Source organism: Callorhinus ursinus, unplaced genomic scaffold (genome assembly GCF_003265705.2).
Source record: "Callorhinus ursinus isolate GAN/ISIS: 27379988/994484 unplaced genomic scaffold, GSC_fseal_2.0 scaffold7, whole genome shotgun sequence".
Classification (NCBI taxonomy): domain Eukaryota; kingdom Metazoa; phylum Chordata; class Mammalia; order Carnivora; family Otariidae; genus Callorhinus; species Callorhinus ursinus.
This window is the reverse complement of record NW_027397069.1, coordinates 71,801,250-71,826,812: the sequence shown is the minus strand read 5'-3', so window position 1 is coordinate 71,826,812 and position 25,563 is coordinate 71,801,250. Positions and strand designations below refer to the sequence as shown.

At 44.3% G+C, this 25,563-nt stretch overlaps 1 protein-coding gene across 2 annotated transcripts in view; it reads right to left on the bottom strand.

Annotated features, from left to right (window-relative positions):
• The window catches only part of SPATA13 (spermatogenesis associated 13), a 138,519-nt gene that overhangs the window by 13,846 nt on the left and 99,110 nt on the right, over window positions 1–25,563 (bottom strand). For both annotated transcript variants that reach the window (XM_073894774.1, XM_073894775.1), the window contains exons 5-8: window positions 4,739–4,875; window positions 3,160–3,339; window positions 2,613–2,795; window positions 708–887 (exon numbers count right to left, since the gene is read on the bottom strand). In XM_073894774.1, coding sequence (XP_073750875.1) covers window positions 708–887; window positions 2,613–2,795; window positions 3,160–3,339; window positions 4,739–4,875 — 680 coding nt within the window. The remainder of the gene's footprint in view (window positions 1–707; window positions 888–2,612; window positions 2,796–3,159; window positions 3,340–4,738; window positions 4,876–25,563) is intronic.

Below are 25,563 nucleotides of genomic sequence, written 5' to 3'. Positions count from 1 at the left end.
AATTAACCCACTCGGGAGGATCCGCTTGGCTTCTACCACCTCTGTGTGGTCACTGCGGTCAGTACCGCCACCTGAGGAGGGAGCTGTCCTCACTGCTGTTACTATTCCAACGCTTACACCCACTGGGCTGGGAATAAAGTCTCCTTCCTCTGAAATCTCTTAGTATCAAACATGGGCAGTCGCTCCCCAGTTATAAGCACAAGACTGTTCTGAGGCACTTTTGGCGCCCCAAGCAGGGGTCCCAGAGCCACACACCTCGGTCTGAATCCATACCTGCCCCTTACTCGGGTGTGACCTTGCGTCAGGTACTCTCTGGCTATAGTTTCTGCATGGGGAAAATGGGGAAAATAATCATACCTTCTCTGTAGCAGTACCCGAGCTAATATAAGCAAACCCTGAAAACACTGTTTAACATACAATAGTCCCTTAATAGGTATTATGAGAAATTACTCCAAACACAACCTCCTAAAACCCTCAAAGCTCCATAAAAGTGGGAAGATTTTGAAATCTGGAGATATTTAGGTAAAGACTAATCATATAAGCCAAGCAACTAAATTTACAGCTGACATCTCCATTCCCTAGGAGATTAATCTAGCAAACAAAGCAAGAAACAAAACAGAACAAGAAGGACTCCTTTCTAGAGTGGAGAAACATTTCAAAATTATTTAACCGGATGTTATATTAATAAGAAGTAACAGGTGACATACATGTTGAAGAAAGCAGGATCCTATTTCACTTAAATGAGGTTCCTCTTTATTGTATTGTTTCTCAAGGTCTTTCAGGAACTTTCTTTGGAATTTGTAAATATCTTCAATGTTTCCAAAAATGGTGGCTAGTTGTGCAACAGTGAACATTCCCGTGTGCTTGCGACACTGTCGAATATAGCCCTGCAAAACAGCCAAGTAAACTTTTAAAAATTAATCTGCAGAGTCACAGAAATTATTTATTTGAATAATATAGCTTTGGGGGCCCAAAGCCATTATCTTGGAAGGGATTTTAATGAAAGAAAATTATTTTAACCCTATGGGTCCCTGTTGGGATAAACATACCTCCATGACTCCAGGGTGCTATGAATATTTTAAAAACAAAAGGGAAGAGAACAGGTGCATGTGGCTGGATGTGTAAAGCAAGAAACTATATAACAAAGTTTTCAGATTATGCTCCTGAAACAAAGTTGCTTGGTTTCAAATATTAAAGTTCCAACATTGGGACTGTCACACTTTTTTCTAAACTCTTAAGATAATCATTCTCCCATCCCTAATTTCATTTCACAGCTGAGAAGACCTGTCAAATACAGAAGGCCACAGCTTGCTGAACAGCTCATGCAGCCGGCTCAGTGTCACGGCAAAGAGCCAAGAAGATCTTACCCAAGGATTCCACCATCACCTACTTTCTATATAGAACATAAAGCTGCAGATCTTTAATCCAAGGCCTGCACGGATTAGGGTACTATTCATTCTCCATGTATAACACCCTAGTTGTAGTATGGCTGGGGTAGGAGTTAGTGTGGTGGGAAGGAAAGAAAGGCCATAAATATGTGTAATACTTATCCTCCCATCAGCATCTTGTAATTACACAGCCTAAGTGGACTGGCTGATAAAATACATACCACTGACTATTTGGTATGAACTTTAACAGAAAGACAATGTAAAGGTTCAAAATACAGGCTCTAAGGTAGATTGGTTTCAATCCCAACCCCACCACTTTACCTGCTATGTACCTCAGTTCCCTCATCTGTAATGGGGGTGGTGGTGGTGGTAATAGGACCAGCTGATGAGAGCGTTTGTAGAAGTTAATCCAGGTTGAGGGATGGCACAAAGTCAAAGCTCAACAATCATCAGCCATGACTTATTTTCCTAAAATGGCACTTTAAAGAAACTCCCTTAACTAGACACTTATATGGAACAAGATGGTTAGCATCAATAAGATAAACATCGCTCAATCTTTATGGGGCCAGTTAATCCAATTCCAAAATGGGCACTTGTCTCGCTTCAGCTTGTCTTCAGCGCTGAATGTTTGCAGCTGAGCTGAGAGTGCAGAACTCAGCATTCACAGACAGGAGAGCAGAATGAGGAGACAGGGCCAACACCAGTGTAGTGTCAGGCTCATACAGAACCCACAGAGACAAAGAATATCACGGGAGAAATAGAATTTACCGCACAGAACACCATGACACTGCAGAACATGGCCTTGGATGTCACTAAGTAAAACCGATTTTTCTTTTTTTTTGGTCTGCATCTACATGACTCAGAACCTAATCTATGAGTCAGTGATTAGATGTAGTGGGATTGTAAACAGTGACAGACCTTTAAAATCACGTGGGTTTCCCTGAAAGGGTGTTGCCTCCTCTGAAAGTCGTTCACTCTGAATAACCTCGGGAGGTCAGTCCTCAAGAGAGATAGTTGCACAGTGCCCAGAAAAGAAAACTGACTACAACAGAGAGCCACTGATGCTCACCAGGGCAGACAAGTATTTAATGAGGGTGGAGTCTGTGCAGGGACCACATGGGCAGAAAGGGGCAAGGAGAAGGGAAGACTACAAAAAAGTAAGTATATAAAATGAGGGTCTGACTGAAGACCACGGTGGGCAGGCCACAGAGCCTGGGGTCTCACCTCACAGATGTCCTTGAGGTGCTTGATGTATACCCGCTCAGTGTTCATGATCTCCTGGATGACATTGGTCCTCATCTGGTGCTTGCTCTCCGAGTGTTTGTGGCGGTTCTTGCTGGCATCCTCCTGCTCCTCACCCTGGGTGCTGCTGGAATTCTCTGACAGCTCTTCCTGATTGACACGCAACTGCGGGCCACACACAGGTGACAAGTGATTTGGGGGGAAGGCGGTACCAGAAGCAGGCGAAAGGCCCCCCAGGTTTCCACTTCTCCAGGCTGTGAGGAAGAAAGCCTGGCCCAAGGCTAAGTCTTTATGGACTCGGCAGAGCCACGGCTGGGCCAGTGGCTCCAACCACAGCAGCAATGCCAAACAACCAGCTGACTGTGGCTGAAATGTTTCCTTCAATCCAGTCTAATTTCTGAAAGCTTTCATTTAAATGATTACAAAGAACTGAACCTGTACTGATTGAGTGGGCTTGAGCCTGACACCATGATTCTACCACTCCCCCACAGACCGTCATGAGAAGGGTTTGTAAGTGCCACACACTTACTCTGACAAAGCTTGCGGGGAACCAGGCTTCCTTGTCCTCATTCCGGCCCCACCACCAGTCCTTGTTAGAGGCTTCCAGAACCTGGATGACATCTCCTGCCTTGAAGCCCAGTTCCTGGTCATCCATGGTCACGTGGTCCCACAGGGCTTCTGCGCAGACCACACTGCCATCACCGATCAGCTGCAATGGGGACACGTGCTTAGTGCAAAACCAGGCAGGTAGAAGAGCAAGGGACATGCTCTCCGGGGGTGGGGGGCATGGACACCTTCCACCTCATACTTGCACATACTCTTGGCTTGTGATCAATACTTAGCATTTGACTGTTACACAAAATGAGTTTCCATATTATGGAAAACAAAATCAGGTGGGTGTCTCTCATACGCTCTTAAAGGAAACCCCAAATCTACTTTTTTTTTCCATAAGACAGTATAAAAATGGCTCACCGATCTGTATGTCAGTTATCTAATGAATGTGAGTATCTGGAATATTCACCCCCAAAATGGTTTCTGAGCAGACAACATGGAGCCAGGCCTCTAATGATTATGCACATACTTTATTGCAAGACCCTCATGACTTCCCCTAGAACTTACTCTTCAGACTTCATTCACAGTCTGAATAAACTTTTAATCTAACTTTATAGTCTACAACCATTAAAGGGAACACAGCCTAATCTACAGATATTTAACAGCTACTTTAAAAAGGAAAGGACAGACACAACTCACCTGTTAGTCAGCCACAGGGGCTGATGGCTGCAGGTCCCCTCAGCACCTCGGGACATCATCATATTCTACAGCAACAACTGGTATTACTAACGGAGATGCTAACTCACTGAGAACTGACACACCACATGCTTTATTCAAGAACTCCGAAAGCTAGTAAGTGCCTTCTGGAAAGATTTCCATAAAAAGGGCTGAAGATGCACAGTGGTGGAAAGAACACCAGATTTGTAGTGAGAAATCTGTGGTTAATTTCAGCTCTGCCATTTACTAGCAAATGACACAGCCACTTAGTTTCAGAATGTTTATTAAAATACGGGTAATAACTGCAATTGTAACATCTACCTCTTAGATTGGCCGTGAGATCTTTCTGAGATAATGTTAGGAACGGCATTTCATAAACTGAAAAGCACTCCCCAAACACCAAGCGGCAGTCGCTGCTCTTACTACGTAGAGTGGTGAGCGAGCTTTAGTTATGCAGAAAACTTAAAACGGTCCTCGAAAATGCTACAAGGTCAGAGTCCTAGGTTTTAGAATATGTTTGGTAAGAAATAATCAAGGGGGGGCGCCACTGGGTAGTTCAGTCAGCCAGGCGTCCGGCTTCTGATTTCGACTCAGGTCATGATCCCAGGGATATGGGGATCGAGTCCCATGTTGGGCTCTATGCTCAGTGGGGAGACTGCTTGAGATTCTCTCCCGCTGCCCCTGTCCCCCACTCGTGTTCGCTCGCTCTGTAATAAGGAAATCTTTTTTTTAAAAAGAGAGAGAGAGGGAAAGAAGAACCAAGAAGGCAAAGTCTGAAGTGATTCTGCCCCCTGAAAATGGGGCATCCAAGGCTCGCCACTGTTGAGTGACCCCAGTACCTCGTTGATGGCCAGCTGCTCCCCACCCGGCTGTAGGTATCTGGGGTTGGCCTGGCATAGGTCTTCATAGCTATAGTCCTCCTCACTGCCATTGTCATCCACTAAGGCCGCAGACTCTGCACCTCCATCTGAAGAGACTAAAAAAGAAATGGCATGGGTTATCGTTAAAAGGACACAGCTAACAAAAAAAGTATTTTAATGACAAAATAAATGACCTTTGAGAACATGCTCCCAAGGGGAAGCAATCATTTGTGTCGCACCCAGAATAAGACATCTTTAGAAAACTCCTACAGATCTATCAATCCAAAGGTAGCAGTCGTGCGCAGAGCTGGGGTCGAGTGTTACAATGAGCGGGAAGGAGAGCATTTCAGAGAAGACTGCTGATGTTAACACACAGCATTATTTTGTCACCTAGGATACTGAGTAAACTATGCGTGATGTGGCGGGCAATTTGTGCTCCACAGTGGACAGAAAATATATTAAAAAATATATATAACGCATATCATATTTCTAAGTCCTGTGTTGGTAAGCTTGAGGAGATAAAGAAATGAAAATATAATCATTTTTAAAAAGCGTTTGGCTTCCATCTTTCACCTGCAAGGCAGTGGTGCTACTAAAATCAAAAGGTGTTGATAGTGTCCTGAGTGGAAACGTAGTCATTCTTTCCAGGTGTCCATAATATGAAAAGGTTGGAACTTACGATACCAGGGTTAGGAATGAGATAGCACCTTTGCCAAAAAGGAGAGAAGATCTTTTAAGGATGGGCACAACATTCTGGACTGCCCACCTTGGCATTCAGATTTCTCTTCTTCCTGGGACAGTGGGCTACTCTCACCAAGGCTAACCTGTCATCCAGCAGAGGGAATTATAAAGAGAAAGAACATTCCTTGTGCAGAAGACAGAGGAAGGCTTCGTGGTAGTAGCTGGTTTGTTAAGATACTTCAGATGGCTCTTGATTGAGAACAAAATGTGGCTCCATCTGAAGCACACGGTATATGGACACCCATCCATCTAACAGAAGATGAGACTTGAAAAGTAAAGTGGGTGGTGGGGTGCCTCAAGGATCTACAGTGAGCAGTGGGGCAGCTCCTTCAGGATTCTGAGTAGGAAGCAACAGATTTTGAAGACAGGCCCCCTAACACTATAGAACAGGTCTGAGAGTCCCAGAGCCTGGTCTGAATTCTAGCCCTGCCCCTCTACAGGCATGGGACCCAGCAACTTCCTCTCTCTGAGCTTCCTCCTTCTGTTGCACAAACTATTTTCTTTCTCTTTGGAGAATGAGGTGGTGGTGTGTGTCAAGTTCCTAGCATCTTTGATTCATGGTTGGGACTCACTAAAAGAGGGTTTTGTGGTGATGGCAGCGCATATGGTGGGAGCCGTGCTAGAGAAGGACTCTGCCACAGTCGGATGAGGGAGGAGCTGGAGGTACTCCCTGTATCTCCCTAGTTTCCTTTACTTGGCCTGAATTCATCATCATAATTGTAGTCCTCTCCATGCGCGGTGAGGAAAACTTAAGAATCTGACACGTGTAATATGATCCTAGAGCTAATTTTCATGTTGTTGATCACTGCCCATTGTTGCAAATCTTTGTCAATAGTTATCATTGTTTTAGTGTAAGAATTTTAGGCTCAGTTTTTATTTTTTATTTTTAATTTTTTTGAGAGAGTGTGTGTGTGCAAATGGAGTGGGGGGAGGGGCAGAGGGCGAGGGAGGCAGAGAATCTTAAGCAGGCTCCATGCCCAGCACAGAGCCTGAGGTGGGGCTCCATTTCATGACCCTGAGATCATGACCTGAGCCAAAATCCAGAGTTGGACACTTAACCAACTGAGCCACCCAGGTGCCCCCTGACTGTGTTTCTTTTAAAACGTTGTTCACGACAGCAGCCTGGCTGAAGTGACAGGAGGGAAGCCATGGGGCCTGGTATGCAGAGCTTGGGGCCATGGTCTGGGGCTGGACGGGTCTGTGGACTACCTGCAATGCAGCTTGTCCAATGGGATGGGCTGCAAATGTAAAAGGCATGTCAGATTTTGAGGACTTAGTACAAAATAAGGAATAGAAGTATCTCATTAAAAAGAAAAGTTTAGTTGAGAAAGAAGACCTGTCCCCTGAGGGTAGTTACTAGAAATCCAGATTTGCAAGTCCTTGCAAAAGCCAAGAGCAGAGAGCACTCTCCCACTGCGATTTCAGACCAGCCTTCATCCTTCCCACCACACTGGCCTCTTTTTTTGTTTGTTTTACAAATATTTTTTATTAAGATTTTATTTATTTATTTGTCAGAGAGAGAGAGCACAAACAGGGGGAGTGACAGGCAGAGGGAGAAGCAGGCTCCCCGCTGAGCAAGGAGCCTGATGGCGGGATTTGATCCCAGGACCCTGGGATCGTGACCCAAGCCAAAGGCAGAGGCTTAACTGACTGAGCCACCCAGGCGTCTCCACACTATCTTCTTTGACTTTGCTTTCTTGTTAATTCTACCAGTAACTTGGGATTTTCCAAGTCATCATTGACTTCATCCGCTATTGCTCTGCTGTCAGCTCGACCTACACAAACAACATCCTTGAATTTCAGTTCTCCTCGCCATTCCTTGGTGCGGCACCTTGGTACCAGTCTCTCCAACTAACCCTCTGTCTCCTCAGTCTCATTCAGGGAAGATCAGGGCCTGTATCTGAGAGGGTTACATACAAGTGAGCTGCCTCAAGGATGAACGGATGCAGGGGAGGAATGTCCCTGGGGCTGACCACAAAGTCTAGAAGCAGATGGAAGCTCTCCAGACCTTTGGCAATACCTGGCAGACCCCTACTTGTTGTTTGATTCACCATGGAAGAGAGGCAGCGCCTGGCCACGGCAACGCAGGTAGTCCAGACGAGGGGAGTGCAGGCAAGTGGGCAGCGAGGAGCCAACTGCGGGCGTGCGTGTGCACCTGAGTGTGTGTCCGTCCCCAGTGGAAGGTGATGCCACACAGCAGGGTATCCCTCTGGAGTGCAATGCTGGAGGTGTGTCTGTTGCCCAACGCTGGGGGGGATTTGAGTGGGGCCCTGGAGAAAGGCCACCTTGTCTGAGAAGTGTGCGTGAGCTGTGTAAGAGCCTGGATACCGTCTGGTACTTCGGCCTCCTATGCTGTGGTCAGAGTGCTTGCAGGCAGAGAACATGAGGTCACCCAGTCTAGGACACTTTCCTGGTGTGTGTACTTGGGGGAGAGGGGTGGAGGGAGAAAGTCTTGAGGAAGCAAATATAAACTTTGTACATGCATGAGTCTTTATTATTAGACTACAAAAACCAAAAACCAAAACCAAAACCAAAAAAACCCCACTAAACCACCGGAAGCCTTGGAGCGGCTGCTAGACTACCAGGCCCAACAGCTACCCCACCAACGGCTGAAATGTCCTTCTGCTCCTGCGTTAGCCAACATTGATCTGGCACAACCTGGCACCGATGGCATTCGTCCTATCATTTTTCAGCCGTGGCTACTGAGCCAAAAGGAGGGAAACGCAAGAAAAGAAAGGTACCTGGGCCTCCTGTCTACAACAAAGCCCTGAAAATGACACTTTCTTCCTCAAACACCCACTGAACACCATTTTCCAGGGAGAAGTCTTTACCATCTGATCTGGCTATTGCTATGAAAATCAGTAAGGGGGGAAAGAAGCCAGGGGTGATAACGCACAAACTCACAATTTACAGGAGTCTGAGAAAGGGATTCCATTGAAAAAATGCTAAACCTCCACAAGAGGTAGTGGCATAAAGCTGTCTGGAAATTTTCATCTACTGAATGATCTGAGTTGCTTTCATAAACACTTAGAAAACTATCTCTGGTTGAGCCGCACCATGAGAAAGATTTCCACAATGTGGATTAATGTTTACTAATCATTACAGAAACAAGACGGTTCTAGGGGCTGTGTGGGCTCAGCTGACTTAGTCTTCCAGTGGGTAAGTGAGGTAGGGCAGGAGGCCTGCGGTGAAAACCTAAGGAACGTGGAGTAAAAACACCTGGGCAAATACCCTAGCTTTACTGACTTTCTAGCTAAATGACCTTGGCGCCAGGTGCTTAGCCTCTTCCAACCTCAGTCTTCCCGTCTGTAAAATGGGAGTAAGTTTACACGTTTTTATCTATTCAGAGGTCATTCTTTTTCTTCTGCCTCACACATCCCACGTCCAGCTCATCAGCAAATCCTGACTCCCCTTGAAAACAGGTGCAGAATCTGGCTTGTGCTCACTGCTCTCCCATCTCTCCAGCCAGGTCACCCCAGCAGCCCCTCCCCGCTAGCTGTGATTCTCCCCAAAGTAGCTAGAGCCATCTTGTCACTCCACCACTCCAAACCATCCGGGGGAGAAAGGCCAAGACCCTGAAGATGGGCCCCCCCCAACCCTCACCGCAAACACACTCTACACTTCCCAGCCCTGTCACACTCAGCTCTGGCTCTGTTGGCTGCTCGCTTCCTGGCCCAGCTCTCCCCGCTCCGGGGTCGCTGTTCCTGGGCCTGATATCCTCCCCCAAGCACACGAGACTCAGGCAAGTCCCTCCCTGACCAGCCCGCTCAAAACCACCCCTCTCTCCACCCCTGCTCTTCTTTCCGGATTCATCTCTCCACAGCATCTCTGACCATCTAATATACTTTGTGTGTTGTCTGTCTCTCCAACTAAAATGCAAACTACATAAAGGCAGTGATTTTGTCAGCTTTGTTCTTAACTGTATTTCTAGTATCCGGCCACTGCCTGGCACACACAGGCACTAAGTATTTGCTGGATGGATGGATGAAAATAGAACCAACACATAGTCCAAGAGCAGGGCTTTGGGGCAGGCAGACTTGGCTTCAAATAACAGTGCTGCATAAAAGTCATTTCTGGTGTTTTGTTTGTTTGTTAGTAGTTTGAGTCCTTGGTCAAGTTTCTTTCTCAATGTTTCATCTGCCAAATTGTCCAATACAAACAGTAATAGCCATCGCCCGGGGTCATTTGTAAATCCTCAACAAGTAACTTATTGTTACATTACTGTGAACCTCAGGTGAAATGATACATAAAAGCACTATCTGAATAAACTGAAAAACATCGCACAAGTGCAAGATGATTTCCCTCAGCATCACAATGCGCCGGGCACAGAGTGTCGTTTCGCGTGACTCGGCTCATATAATCCTCACGGCAATGCTATGTGGTGGGTACTGCTGTTTTCCCCAACTTCCAGATGAGATGAGTAACTGACGCCCCGATAGGACACAGCGTGTGCGGCAGCGGTCAAGCCAGTGTCATGGCTCCTTGCCAGCGCTGCCTCTGCCAGGACTACCCTTGTTATTAGTGATAAGGCAAAGACGACTGGACAGAATAAAAATGGCTTACTACCCCAATCTTGGTACTTCCACAGCATTCTGGAGCGTAGCAATGTTCACCCATCCCCTGTCCCTCTTCCCTCCCTTTTCTTCCTGCTCCTGATCCCGGGTCCCAACTGGGTCTGCCAAGATCTGACTTTGTTTTATCCTTTTCCCTTCACGATTTTCAAGTCCCTCTCAGTTGAGGACTCCTTGTTTCTGTCCTATAATTTACACACATTTGATGGAGCTGGGGTTTTCAGTGTCTGCTGTCTGGATGGGAGGGATTTTAGTGCTACAGTTTGATGCCGCCTCGGTGCATTCGCACTGTCTTGACGTGTGTTTCCCTTCTGAGACGGTAACTTCCTTTAGGGAAGGGACAGAGTGTGTTTTTGTATCCCTGGCACCTCGCATAATACCTGGCAGAGAAAAGGCACTCAAAATATTGTTTTTTAACTGAACTGCAAATTGCTGATGAGTAAAGCTAAAGTTCCAAGATCTTTAACTATTTAATGGGATTACACAGTGCTGGGTCCGAGGCCAGATGCACACGGTGGTCTTCCTGCTTGCCGTTCCCACCTGGCTCCCTGCCAGCCATCCTACAGCTCACTTCCAAGGTAAACTGGTTTTCTGTCTGTACCTTTTCTTTTTTTAAGTATAATTGATACATGATGTTCCTTAAGTTTAAGGTGCACCACATAGTAATTTGATAACACTGTGCTATATTCACAAGTGGAGCTCCCGCCTGTTCCCACAGGATGCTATCACAATATCATTGACTATATTCCTTATGCTGTGCCTTTTATTCCCGAGACTTATCCAAGGTGAACTTTTTTTTTTTTTAAAGATTTTTTTATTTATTTTTTAACAGAGAGAGAGACAGCAAGAGGGAACACAAGCAGGGAGAGTGGGAGAGGGAGAAGCAGGCTTCCCGCTGAGCAGGGAGCCCGATGTGGGGCTCGATCCCAGGACCCTGGGATCATGACCTGAGCCAAAGGCAGACGCTTAACGACTGAGCCACCCAGGCGCCCTCCATAGCACTTCTTAAAGCTGCACTCAAGGGGCGCCTGGGCGGCTCAATTGGTTAAGCATCTGCCTTCGGCTCAGGTCATGATCCCAGGGTCCTGGGATTGAGCCCCACGTCGGGCTTCTTGCTCAGCAGGGAGCCTGCTTCTCCTTCTCCCTCTACTTGCTACTCCACCTGCTTGTGCTCTCTCCCTGTGTCAAATAAATAAATAAAAAATCTTAAAAAAAAAAAAAAAAGCTGCACTCAAGCCCAAAGAGAACATCCTTCACTATCTAAAAGCTCTGCATACTGATTTTTAGCACATAGCTCTGGCTCAGACCAATTCTGAAACACACCTTTTTCCATAGAGTAAATCCAAAGAAATATTCTAAGTCTGTATAAAATGAAATCTTAATATTCTTGTTGAATTGTCACAGTTAGAATCCTTCTGGAAAGGCTGTTGTTCCCTGGGGGTCTCCCAGGCACTGCACTTGGCCACCTTCTTCCTGTGGCAGCCCCTACCTAGCCCTGTCCCTTCTGTAGTCGTACCTTGAGATTCAGCTCTGAGTTCTCCTCTCGCCCCAACCCCCCAGATCCCTGCTTACTTCCTGAGTGAACTGGTCACCTCCCCAGGCCACATCCACAGCCCGGCCAGATGTGGCTTTAGGAACAACTGGAGAGAGCCACACATCCATAGAGCACATACTATTTTTAAGTCAGCAGGACCGCTGCAAATGCAGAGATAATACAACTAGAGATGACCTAAGGTTCCTTTTGTTTGTTTTTTTTTAAAGGCCAACAATAAACAGCTTCCACATTCCTAAGGGAAACATTCCTCAGGGAAGCAACAGACATTCTTCTGTCTGGGCTTGTATTTTGCATTGGTAAAGGGATGAAACCTGGCCACAGACTCCAAAGGTGAATTTTTATGACAGGAAATATCAAACATCACCAACAATGGAAAATTTTGTTTTATAACATGTGCCAAAGGGTAAGGACGTCCTATAGGAGTCCGATTTACGCACACAGAAAACATGTCCTGGTGGGAGTTTTTCTCAGGACACACAACCCATCTATTTCCCGTTTGGCTTCTTTCTGCATATTTAAGGGCTTTTGAGCAGAGTGATGGAATTTCAAAAGCACCGGTCTGGGAGTCTAGAGACCTTGGTGTGGGTCCCAGCAAGGCCACGCAGAAAAAGACCCTGAGCTCCCTGGGTCTTTGCTTTCTCATTTGCAATGGAGAAAAATGGTGTGTCTCTTATGTGTCTCAGGCGTCCGTGGGGAGGGCCAGTGACAGGCTGCATGTGGAAGTGTTTTGTTACATAAAAGGAAGGTAAGAATGAACACAGCGGGCTTCACCATCAGCCACTTGACGTGAAGGTCACCGGATGTCAGCCGTTGTCATGATGCGCCTCACCCCAACACGGACCACCTACCGAGCAGCCCTCCTCCTGCCGCCGGGGCAGCTCCTCTGGGGGGACTTCCCCTCACCAAACCTGGCTGATTGCAGGGGAATTCCTACACTTAGAATAATCTGTTCAAAACATATATTTTAGAAAACCTCCTGCTGGTCACTCAGACTTCCTCAGGTTCAAGATAAGCCTGTCTCGCTTCCCATCTTCAAACGGGAAATAGAAAACTCAGGAGAGGGAGGCAGGCCGCCAGCTTGGGCTCAGGGTGTGAGTAGCTCTCACAGAGCCACCGCGGCAGAAGCCGAAACCCCGACCACCCAGAGCCACTCTTGAGCCGTGGAGACACACACACAGAGGGGACGAACCCAGTTCCAGGGGGCTGGCTTCAGTGTCAAAACACAAGACACTCCTTCCTCTTCAGTGGCTCCCATGCATCCAATGGGGATGGCTCCCAATCACTTGGGGAATGTTTAGAATAAAGATTCCTGCCCTACGCTGGACCACGGAACCAAGTGCTCAGGGAGAGTGGGATGTTTGCTGAGAACTGATTTTCAAAAGCATGCCAAGTGATTCTGATGCCTGGCTAACTGTGGGAACCATGGGACTTGAAGGCCAAAATTACACAAACCACACGCACGGATTTGTTCTAGGATGGATGGGTTCTGTGGCCTGTCCGTGCGACAATCTGGAGGGCAACGTACCCTGATCTCATTGGTGAAAACCTCTGCTTTAGCTACTTTGTACCACTGAACGGTCCCTATATTAACAAAAAGGACAAAATCCCCTTGTCCATGCTAACCTCTCCACATGGAGCAACATTCTCATCCAAAGAGCCGATCAAATTCTGCCTCGTCGACTTTGAGGCAGCTTGGCTCCCACTTCTTGGTGATGGGCTCCATGACTTTATGGCTCTCTTCCCTGTTATTCCCTGACCCCCTGCAGCAACAATCTCTGTCTCTGATGTTCCAGAAGCATGGTAAGGCTTACCACCTTTAAAATATTCATTACACTTATATTACTCTACTTTAGCTGTTTAACTACAATATTCTGGTTAACTGTTCATGTACCTATCTCTTTATTATCTGCCCCCACCCCTCTCCCAGGGAAAAGAAGTTTTTAGGGAAAAGAAACATGCTTACTAGTCACAGTCACTTGATTGGGTGAAAGGCTTGAATGATTAGCTTTCATATCTAGAATTTAAAATGTTACCGTCACGAAAGTCACTATTATGCCTACAAGACTTGCAAACCATTTCCCACAAATAGTATTTTTGAGCCTTTTAAACGTATTGACAATAGGATCAAAAAGGGTCCTAGAAATGGACATGCTAGCCTTCACTGATAACCTTTCATAGTGTCTCTGGGTCTTTTGAAAATAATTCTCCCAGTATATAGCTTTCCATCTGGATTCAACTTAGGGCCACTGCTCACTTCTGCTGCCTGGAGCGGTTGGTGATGCGAATAATTTACATCACAACTGGGCTCCATTTACACCAAATCCCCAACAGTGGATTTTGTTTCTACAAATGGTTTAATGAGTTTTGTTTTAAACTACCTATGAATCATCTTCCCTCTTCTCAATTTAAGGCCAAAACTTGCCCTAGAGTTGGGTCATATACATATATTCTATATCATTTAGAAAAGAGTCTGCTTGTGCTCATATGTCAAATGGGTATTCAGAGCCCTCAGATACCAGGGTTTCATATCCCCAAGACAACACCCCCGAGGTCTCCCGGAGCTCCACACTCCCCTGGGAGCACAGCAGATGGAGAGACCTCAGCTTCCTCCCGCTCTGGAAGCTTGCCCTCCGTCCCGTCTCCAACTCAGACATGGGATTTAGGCTCTCGGTTTCTCAGTGTCTTGCCATGAACCCTCAGGTTTTACCTTTGGCTTGTCCCTTGGCATCCTCTTAGCTCAGCAAGCTGCTGCTCTTCCTTGGGTTTCTGGTTCTGACTATGGCTCCCCAGTCCACCATGCTGCCACCTGTGGATCTGTCCTGGGCTCCTCTCCCCCACTTGGCTACCCCCCGACGGCTCTCTGGGCTGGGTCTCACCACCCCCTCGCAGCTCCTGATGGTTGCTTCTTGGCTGGCGGCACAAATCCTGAGCAAGAACCCATCTGGTTTCACCACATCCCCAGAATGAACTTTTAGTGTGTGCCAGGCACCGCACTAAACACTTAATATAAATCATCTTGGTCAAGCCTTGTAAGCATCTTGGAATTATTACTGTCCGTTTATAGAGGAGGAAATTGTGGCTCAAAGAGGTTAAGTAACTGCTCCCAGGTGGTGGGGATGGAATTCAAACCCAGGTCTGTCTCGCTCCAAAGCAATCCTACGCACCTGCCTCAGTCCTGCCCTCACTTAGCTCACAGGGACCACAGCCCAGGGCCCACCCTCCCCCTGCCTGTCCCTGGCTGGAGCTTCCTCCTGAGAGAAGGGCCATCAGACTGTCCCTCAGGGTCCCCCAACCCCTCCTCTGCCCCCCCCCCCGCACAATCAGGGTGCTCAAATAAAATAGAACCCAGAATTTAGCAAACTCAGTACTTTATCTTATGCTGGCATATCATTTAAAGTTGACTAAATACAGTGTTTGCTGTCATTTCCATTATATATATATATATATATATATATATATATATACATATATATATGCACTTAGTACAGCAAGTATATGAAAAAGTCTTTGGAACACAGTGAGCCAGTAAACATTCAGAGCCGGAAAAGAGAAGATTCCTACAGAACCAGCCTTCCCAGTTAAAGAGAATTCCTTCCTTTTCTTTCCAGCCAGGCTCATCGAAGGAACAGAGCCACCTGCGGCGGCAGGGCAGGAGCAGGGGAGCCCTCATGCAACACGGGGTGGGGGTGGGGCCGAGCGCAAAGCCTTGCACAGAAGATTCTGCCATGCTGCGCCTCTTTCTTTAGCTACATCGAGAGCATTCCACTCACAGCCAGAGGCTAGGTCAGGCCTTCCCTCGGCCTTTGCAAGAGTGTGGGAAGAAAGACTGGGAATCTTGCCCAGGGAGTGGAGGAATGCTGAGAGGAGCAGGACAACGGGGGGCTCCCTCACTGCCCGCCTGGCCGCCTCTGCTCTCCCACACGCTGGCGTGGCTGGCTCGGCTGTAATAAACACACAGATCCACCCACTGGTGCTCAGGATGAGTGGGGCAGCCAGCACCCCCTGTTCTCCATTCCAGCCTCATCTGGTCCGCAGCAGACAACAGGATCGTGGTACCCAGTTACTGAAGTGGACAAGCACAGCACCTGGTAGGCAAGTCTGTGCTCTGAATGCAGTTATCAGTGGGCAACTTTTTAGTGAAACGGGTGTACACGCTGGTCTTGTTTTTTCAATCTGCCAGACACAGAAGCCATTAACCACATCCCTGTCTGCTCTCAGCCAACACAGAAAACCAATTAAAACAAGGAAGAAGCACAAACTCTAAACTGTATTGCCCCAATAAGGCCCAAGGAGGCCTTCAAGCTGTCAGCTGCAATTCTCATTCATTTCAGTCTGAGTTACTGGCATTGACTTAAGGCAAAAACAGACAAGACTTTTAAAAAAGCATCCTACTGTATCCACATTGTAGCAGTTGGCTAAAATTCTTCCTGTGAAGTAGTTTTTTTTCTTATTCCTTTTAAAGAATACATGGATCACAATCTATAACTTTTTAAGGTGAGAGCACCACATTTCCTTCACATTTAAATAGGAACTACCTTAGTTGACAACACTCACAAAAATACTGAAAAGTAAGTGGGAGAACAGTGCAGTAACCAAATACGGGGCAATACACTTTTGAAAACAGTAAACAGTCTTTTTCAGAAATCAAATGAGAGCCTTACATACCCCAAATTAGCAAGGAACATTTTCATATACAGCCCAACAATAAACTCTTGTATAAAAGAATTTCATGTAACAGAAGCAAACACCAGCACAATAAAAACCAGATCCATAACTCATACAGGATGCTTGCTTCTTATGTTCCATTTCACACTAAGAGTTATACCATAAACAAAGCCAATTTCCTTGATTTACTGTATCCACAACTAAAAGTACCCTCAGGACGCTGCACTAGGATGAATGAGCTTTCACAGACACACTTAAACTGACAAGAAGCAGCAAAGAGAAAGCAGCGTAACTTGGAAGGAAACAGAGTGGAATTAGCAACATCGCCTCAATATAATAATTCATTCTGTGCACACATACCCATGTGAAGGCTTTCCAGACTCCAAAATCTTGCTATTTCCCCTCTAGCTACCATCCTTCTCTTTGAAAAACAGCCACATTCAGAGCAGGACTGGGGTGTGACTGAGCATCACAGAGAATCACACAGGCTCTCAGCTACGGAAACTGCAGAAATCGCTTATTCACGGCTTTGACGCTGTGTGCACTCCCGGCCAGAGCCTGCTCGGAGGCTGACAGCTCGCTCACTGCTCAGAGCTGCTAGGGTTGGTGGCTCCAGACGTCCCAGGGACGTCAGGGAGGAAACTCTAAACTCAAGCAAAGCCTCCGCATACCAGACCCAAACACACTCACCAGCGTATCAGGTGTGGTCAAGAGCCTTCACCGAAGGTGGGAGAGATACGTTTGCTGCTTTTAATTACAATCCCAAAGGCTGAGTTAGACTTTCAGAGAGCTTTTAAAAAGGTATCTATTTCACGGGGGAAAAAGCAGAGAGGTCACTAAGTTCAAAAATGGAGTTAGGATTTCATGACAAAAATTTGAGTTATGTTAATTGTAAATTTATGAAATCACCTTAAAGGAAGGATTTTGTTCAAAAAATATAGATGTATGTATGTGTACAGTCTACTATGTGAAAGTAATATGCATATCTTTCACACTATTATAAAGTGTATATCGTCTATAATGAAGAGAATTGCTGTTTCTTACAGCATCTCTCTAGATGACATACAGGTCATTTATTTCTCCCATACTCTTCACTATTTTCCAAGTTATGTGCGATGAGCAAGTCTTTCTTTTATATTGTGAAACAACAATCATTTAACAAACTACGCTTCCTTCAATTTCCTCATGACAGGAAGACGTTGCCTTTTTAACTTTATGAACGAGATATAATATATGCAAAGTAGTGATCACATGGTCATCTGTCAATAAACGGTGTTTAAAACAGTAACAGTACCAATTAGTAAATGCATGTTTTACACTGATGGGACTCAGACCACCTGGGCTCAAAATCTGCTCTACCAAACTACATTAGGAAAAGTTTCTAAGTCTCTAGGGATCTCAGTTTCTGGTCTGTAGAATGGGTATGACTGGGGCACCAATAATCCTCTGAGGGTTATTGAGAACGTATTAAAAAGTATTTAGAACAATACCGGCACTTCATTAGAGATTAATAAACATCACCAATCATGCTATCTCAACTTCAAAAGACCCAAGGTCCATAAAAAGGTGCTAGTTCCCACAAAATTCACAGCATGAACTCACTAGGCAAAACTGCATGATTAATATACCACCCATGTTGACTATGTGCTATATTGTAGACTATTCTTAAGTATTGTGGCTGTTTCTACTGACTTGATGCATCCCACCCTTAAATCCAGCTAAAGAAGGTTTTCTCGAGAACTCACAGCTTTAATAATCCATAACAAAGATGAAATGCAGTGAAAACACACACACACACACACACACACACACACAAAATCACACTCACAACACCAGATCAGCTTCAAATTCTCCCTTTCCAAGTATTTTTCAACATGATTTAAGAGAGTCAGATTTTTTAAATGATTAGTAAAATGGCTCATTCAAAAGGGGCCTATCGCTTCTTTAAAAAGGTGGTACTAAATTAAATTATGGACTCAAAAGACTCCTTGAAATTGTTTTTCAGAACAGACTCTGTAAGGTGAAGTTTCCTATATATATGTCACAGGGAATACTAGTTGCATGGTAGGTCCATGGAAAAAGTCTACCTCTAGGAAATGCACAAGGATACATTAGTAGCCACAGGCTCCCGTAAATCCAAATGACAGCTGTGTAACATTGTTTATAACATAGAATTTCCCAACCTTATTGGGTCACAAAACTCTCTTTTAATAGTAACACATATTACTACTCCCAAAGGAAGTGTGCTAGGGTCTGGCTACTCGGGGTGTAGTCCACAGACCCATAGCACTGGCATGACCCGGCAGGTGGTTAGCAGTGAAGACTCTGGGTCCCCAACCACATAGGTACCAGAACCTGCATTTTAACAAGGTCTGGGCATTCAAATACACATTCAGGTTTGAGAAGTATTGTTCTAGTCAATTCAAGAAACTCCTTACTCTGAGGCAGTATCGTGAATGCTAGTGTGCCTTTTAAAAATCAATTCAGAGGGGCACCTGGGTGGCTCAGTTGGTTGGGCGACTGCCTTCGGCTCAGGTCATGATCCTGGAGTCCCTGGATCGAGTCCCGCTTCGGGGTCCCTGCTCGGCGGGGAGTCTGCTTCTCCCTCTGACCCTCCCCCCTCTCATGCTCTCTCTCTCATTCTCCCTCTCTCTAATAAATAAATAAAATCTTTAAAAAAAATCAATTCAGAAACTAATGAAGACCATGGAATAAATGGATAGATGTGGTTTTAGTTAAAGAGGTGAAATGCTGAGATACTGACCAGTGAAAAGTTGGAATTAATTCTGATGGGTATCCCTTCTAAGTTTAAATTCCAGTAGGAGGCAAATAAAATCTAGAGTGTTTTCATTTTCTTAAATTTGGGGTTCGTCTGTTTGCTTGGTTGGTTAAAACTGCAAGATGTCAAAAAGAAAAAGATCACTTTGCCACATTTCCTTGGTATTGTCCTAAGGGTTTGTTTGCTCACTTTCACTTTTCACTGGCAGCTGGTACACAGGATAGCTCTTATATCCCAAGGACTTCTTCCAAATCCAGAGATAGGGTCAAGGCACTACACTAAGATCCCTGGGAATTTAGGATCTTAAATCAAAGGCATTTACTAAGTAAACTTACTTTACTGCACAGCCAAAACAAAACAAAGATAAAAAGAAGGAAAAAAGTAAACAAAAACTGTGTTTAAATGAGGCATCTTATCGAAGGATACTGACCCCAATAACCCTTCTAAGATATTTTTGGAAGAAATAATACAGAGGTTTGACTTTCAGCTTAAAAATTTTTTTAGTGATTAAAGCCTATTTACAAGATCAATAAGAATACTACAGCAAAGACCTTAAGCATAGTTGAAAAAAGTCTTAAACTCCACCCCCACCCCAACACACACATTAATCTATTCTCCTTGGATAAGACACCACTACATTACACAGTCAGGAGTGGGAATTACGAACATTGATTACTGGCAACCCTGAAAGAAGTAAGTGATCCGTCCCACAGGGGAGGAGAGAAATTCAAATTATACCCTATTATCAAATATTTAGAAATCTGTGAAAATAAAGTAAAAGTTGAAAACACATGGAATGATATCATGATTTTTCTTATATAGATATAGAAATTAAGGTGATTTTCGGCAAAGTGGTCCTAAGACCCATGCATATTTACACACACCTATATGGAAAGGAAATGCCATAAAACAATTGGGGTAAGTTAGTAGTAATACCTCAAACTCAAACCAGTGGTCATCTCTACTTCTCCAGGACTGTTTCTTGAGATTGACTAGGTGGTCGTTTAAAGTTCCATTTAGCTCTGAATTTCTGAGATCTTCTTCTTTTAAATACAGTATGGTATAGATTTTCTTATACGACCACCTTCTGCTTTGTGCAGAAAGATTACCAGCATCGGTTTTCTGCTCAAAGTTTCCCTGCTGCTGCTGAAAGCAGCAACCTTTCCTGCATGACAGAGAGGTGTCCTTAGCCTAGGAATATCCTGGCAATTTTATGTCCCCCCTAGGTTTAGATATGGCCCCATCACCAAGAGCTACAGAACAGGCACAAGATAGGAGAAGGCCCCAGAGGACAGAGTTACACTATTCTTTGGCACGACAATACTGTCAGTTTTAGAAAATGGGCTCAAGGACAGGTAGCACGTCACCATGAACGGAGGAACTCCCTACATCTGGCTGGACTGAGCTACAGTACAAACTCCCATGTGAGCAACGACTGTCCAGAATCACGAGTAATGCAGAATGCATTCTTTTTTTTTTTTTTAAGGTTTTATTTATTTATTTGAAAGAGAGAGCACAAGCAGGGGGAGAGGCAGATGGAGAGGGAGAAGCAGACTCCCTGCTGATGCAGGGCTCGATCCCAGGACCCCAGGATCATGACCGGAGCCGAAAGCAGATGCTTAACCGACCGAGCCACCCAGGCGTCCCTGCAGCATGTGTTCTGTGTACACTCACTTGCTCTTCTCCATTGCTGATATGGGGCCGCAGTTCCTAAAGCTGGAATGGGGGACTCCTTAACAGGAACTAATTTACTACATTTGCTATCAGTTATTCAAACCAATGCTCCCTTGTCCACTAGCACAAATAACTTGAGTATCCAGAGGGATCCCTTTATTCTGAATGGATTTAATCACAATAAACAAGCCATATTATTCATCTACAGACCAGTTACACTATTTTCCAGAGAAATATAAGAAAATATAACCAATTTCTGAAACTTGTATATGCTGCCTGCTCATGTATGGCTAAGGCAGGCTCAACTGACGTCTTACTGAAACATCCTTCAGCAGCTGGGCTCCTCACCACAGAAGGGGAGGACCCCAACACATAGAGCACACAGGAAGTGGAGCCCAAGTTATAAGAAGCTGCTGGGTGAGAACCACCCAGTGCACACTTGACGATGCAGAGGATGTAAATGTGCCTCTCTTTGTGTTTTCAAAGCTACTGCTTTTCAATCTGTGGTAACGCAGACTCAAACACACAAGACGATGGAAATTTTTCTCAGTGGCTTAAAAACCTTCCCATGTGCCCCTACTCCATGCTCCAACCTCTCCAAAAAAGACACTGATCCTGGGCACTGTTTATCACAACGTTTAGACTAATTCAGAAACAAATAAAAATTGCCCTTTAAAAGAAAAGTCAAGTCTTCATTTTAAGACCTCTGCTTCTCCCATCTTCTGTAAACAACATTGTTTTTGTTTTCATCCTTCTGGACCTAGTATGTATTTCATGTCTGTTTTGTATTTATGTATTTGTCTTTGCATCCTCAAGACTGAGCAGGTTTCAAACAACAAGAGCAAAATAGGTACTGGATGAATTTCCCTTTCTTCTTTTGTTTTAATTAAAGGCAATTATTAGGGCATGGTCTTAAAAGCCGACACAAGGTATACTTCTGTACACATTAAAAAAATTCATTTTGTGTTTTGTATAGCACCTGCAAGACAGGGGGTAGAAAGGAAGCAATCTGGGCTTCCATGTCAGCCTGATCCGGTCTCAATGCCAGCCACACTACTTAAAACTGAAATCTTGCTTAACTGAGGGAGGAAGAAGGTCTGAGTAGTTTCAAGCCTTGCTGGATTCAGCTTTGAGAACAACAGCATGGACAGTACAGGCACTGTGTGGTTGTTTGCTACATGTTTAGATCGCTTGGCTCTCCTTCTGTGACTTGTAATATTCTTTCTTCTACTTTTAAAATCCAATTTCTGAAACTGGTATTGGACACAGGATATTTTTTAAAGACTTTTTACTTTTTTTTTTAATCCTAGAAAGATTTGAACAAATCCAAGTTTTAGAACTGAGAATGTTTGAACTGTTAAGTCGATAACAATTTCAAGAGTTTGCTGGGAAAAGGTGAAAAACTTTGTTATTTTTCTGAGACAGACTAAAACATTAAGTTCCTTTTTAAAAAATCCTGATTATAGGCAGTGATTAAGGCATGAAATACCAGCACGGATAAAACTCCTATTGGAGCTAACAGCATCTCTAAAACTTGCAGGCACTACGGTTCAAGGCACTGATGTCCATGTTTGTAATACTTGTTCCTGTATACGGAATAATTTCTAAATTCCTCTGACTGTGGAATCCACACTGTCTCACAGCATGGTCAGAAGAGAGAGATTTTTAACGTGCTCAGTGTTAGCAAGCAGGAAAACATTTTTCCTGCAAGTACGTGCCTAAAGACAAGTGAACTGAGTCATCCTGTTTCACAAATAAATACAAGCAATGCCCAGTGTCCCTTGGTAATAGAGTATAAAAGCGGGATGGAGAGAAGAGAACTAGACCAAACTCATGACGTCCACACCTGACAACCAAAACTCACTATCGCCAATTCTTCAAATCTGCTTTCCCAAGAACTGTTACTATCACTCTCAGTAGGTGCTAAGCAAACAAGATCTGATTTTGTATTTTCTCTCTGATTCATTATTGAAAGAAAACTTTTGAAAAGCAGGCGCAGAAAGAGATAATCCAAACAATAAGAGATCAGACAAAAAGGTTTAATGGTGTGGTTATAATAACTTCAAGGCATCACATATGCCTTAACACTTGCTTTGTGTTTCTTTTTCTCTTTTGCTTTAACAAAAAACTTGGTGTAGTCTCTGAGTGATACTTTGGAACATCCTTAGATAATGCCTAAAATCTTGGGTCAAGAGAATCAACAGAAAAAAATTCTTTCTAGTTTTTTCTTTTGCTAATAACCCGAGTGTATGCATTTTAAATTTGCTTAACCTATATTTGGATAATAATTAAACAGAATATTGTTCCATAAAGACTTCTAGTGCTCTAGGGCTTTACTCATTGGATTAAGTGACTTGTCTAAGGTTAAACTGCTGGTTAGTGCAGTTAAATAAGTAACTCAGAACTCTGGCGGTAAACATGGCCCACTGGTCCTCACTACTTGTCTCCTGTGTAACGAATACATCCCTTTGGTTCTTTGCAGGAATGACAGCTAATATTTGCTACATATTTACTGTGCACCACGTTGTTCTCACACATCTGTGGGGTAGAGAACATTAATATTTCCTTTTACAAAGGAGGACATTAAGACTCTGAGGTTAAGGTCACATAGCTAGTCGACAGGATTAGGATTCAATTCTGTTTTTTGACCCAAAGATCTGTCAATGAGAAAATTAACTTTCATAACAGTAATTAGAATAACAAATTAGAAATAGGATCAATAACAGAAAATTAAGGCAAAGGGAAAAAACGTATTTTCTTTGTTTTGACCAGGTAAAAGAATAAGTCTGAAGTGTTTTAATAAATTTATTAACTTCATCACATGACTTCTCAAAAAAATTGCTTCAGTAATTTCTTACAACTCATTTAATTAAAAAATCAAGAGTTAAAATGGCATAAACTCTTTTGAAAATTTCCTCCACCTCCTTAATGTTGGGGTATTATTTCATAACCCTAAATCAAGGAATGGAACTTTCTGATGCATACCTCATATTACTATTTCTTTCAAAAACATTTAGTAAAAATAAACACAGACCCATCTGTATCAATGAGCTTCCAGATAGTGTAAAGCCAAAATAATTTTTTAATAAGGTAGCAAGACAAAAGTTTTTTAATTAGCCCTAACATTTAAGGGAAATGAGAAACAAAATTGATAAAACACCTCTGTCCTAAAACTTAAGGTCCTGACTTCCGCCACGGCCTTGCAGCCACCCTCCTGCTGCACTCTGGCTCTGCCCTCCCAGTGAACTCAAGCTGCTTTGCCAACCAAGGTCAACACTGTCCTACTCATTGCTGCAAATCCAATGTGTATCTTTCAGAATGCCCAACTTCACTCTGGCTATATCCGACATTGCTAACCACTCCGTCCCTGAAGCCGGGCTTCCTCTGACATCTGGGAAACCACTTACCAGTCTGGCCATTCCTTTCCTATCTTCTTTGTGGATTTTGTTTTCCTTTACTGGTCCCCAAATGTTCCTGATCCTCTTGTAATTTTTCATACACACCCTAGATGATAACACTGCTTCCAATAGCCTTAAGAACAACCATTCATTTGCTGAGGACTTTCAAGTCTTCTGTCCTGGGTCTTCCTCCCCAACATCAGACTATCATGATGAAGGGCACAGTGAGAACATCTTCACTTGGCGTCCCACCTGTGCCTCCAATTCAACATGCCTGGAATGGAAACAAGTCTCCCACTCGTGCTTTCCTCCTATGCTCCCTATTACCCAGGCACCTGGGTTTCAGCACCCAAAACCTCCAACTGGCTTGACCTCCAAGTTTTCATTTCTCCAGGACTATGGTCATGTGTTCTCTTCTCTCTTTTTAAAGATTATTTATTTTGAGAGAGAGAGAGAGAGAGAGAGAGCGCGCAAGCATGAGCATGCAGGCGGGGAGGGACAGAGGGAGAGAGAGTCTTAAGCCTTAAGCGCAGAGCCCAACACAAGGCTTGATCTCAGGACCCTGAGATCATGACCTGCGCCGAAACCAAGAGTCAGAGGCTTAACAGACCGCACCACCCAGGCACCTCGACTTATGGTCATGTTCTTAGATCAGGGCTCTGTCCACTTGATTTAGCAACAGACTCTCCTGTCTCCAGGAAGGACACAATCTAGCCAGCCATGTCTCTAAAATGCAAATCTTATCACCTCACTCCACTTAAAACCCTACTATGGCTCCTAGTTGCCCCCTGGGCTAATCTAATCCGCTCACCTGGAAGCCTGGAATGGGCAGACTCCTTACCTCTGATCTCTGGTCTAGACTCATCTCTCAATTGGCACTCCAATCCTTCCCTCACCTCCTCCTGCTATATCCAGGAGACCCACTGAAGGGGTTCTCCCATAGGTGCAGTCGGGCTGCCTGAAAGCCCTAAATCAAAAACATCACACCTGCATTTATGCCATAAACATCTTAACTTAAAACATATAAAAGTGCAATGGGTTCATCTTTGTTATCACAGAGGACCAGAGGTCTTTGGGTATGATCATCTGACTGGAACTCTGCATTCTTTCTTGCCTAGGTCACACCAGAATGTGTCAACTGTGATTTCCAGTTCTGGTTTCTTTCAAGTACAATAATAACCAGAAACACTTGTGAAGCATTCTGAGTAAAGATTCTTGTTTTTTTCTTTTTTACAGCTATCAATTCTCATCTAATTGGACAGAAATTTTTTTGGCAATTCACCTTTATTGAATCTCTACAAAGTATTCAGCTTAGTTTTCACAGTTATCTCTTCAGTCTTACATTTCATTTGTTTGTATATCTAAGTAAGATCTATAATTATAATAATAAGTACAGCTGCCATAAATGGGTTTGGAGGCAT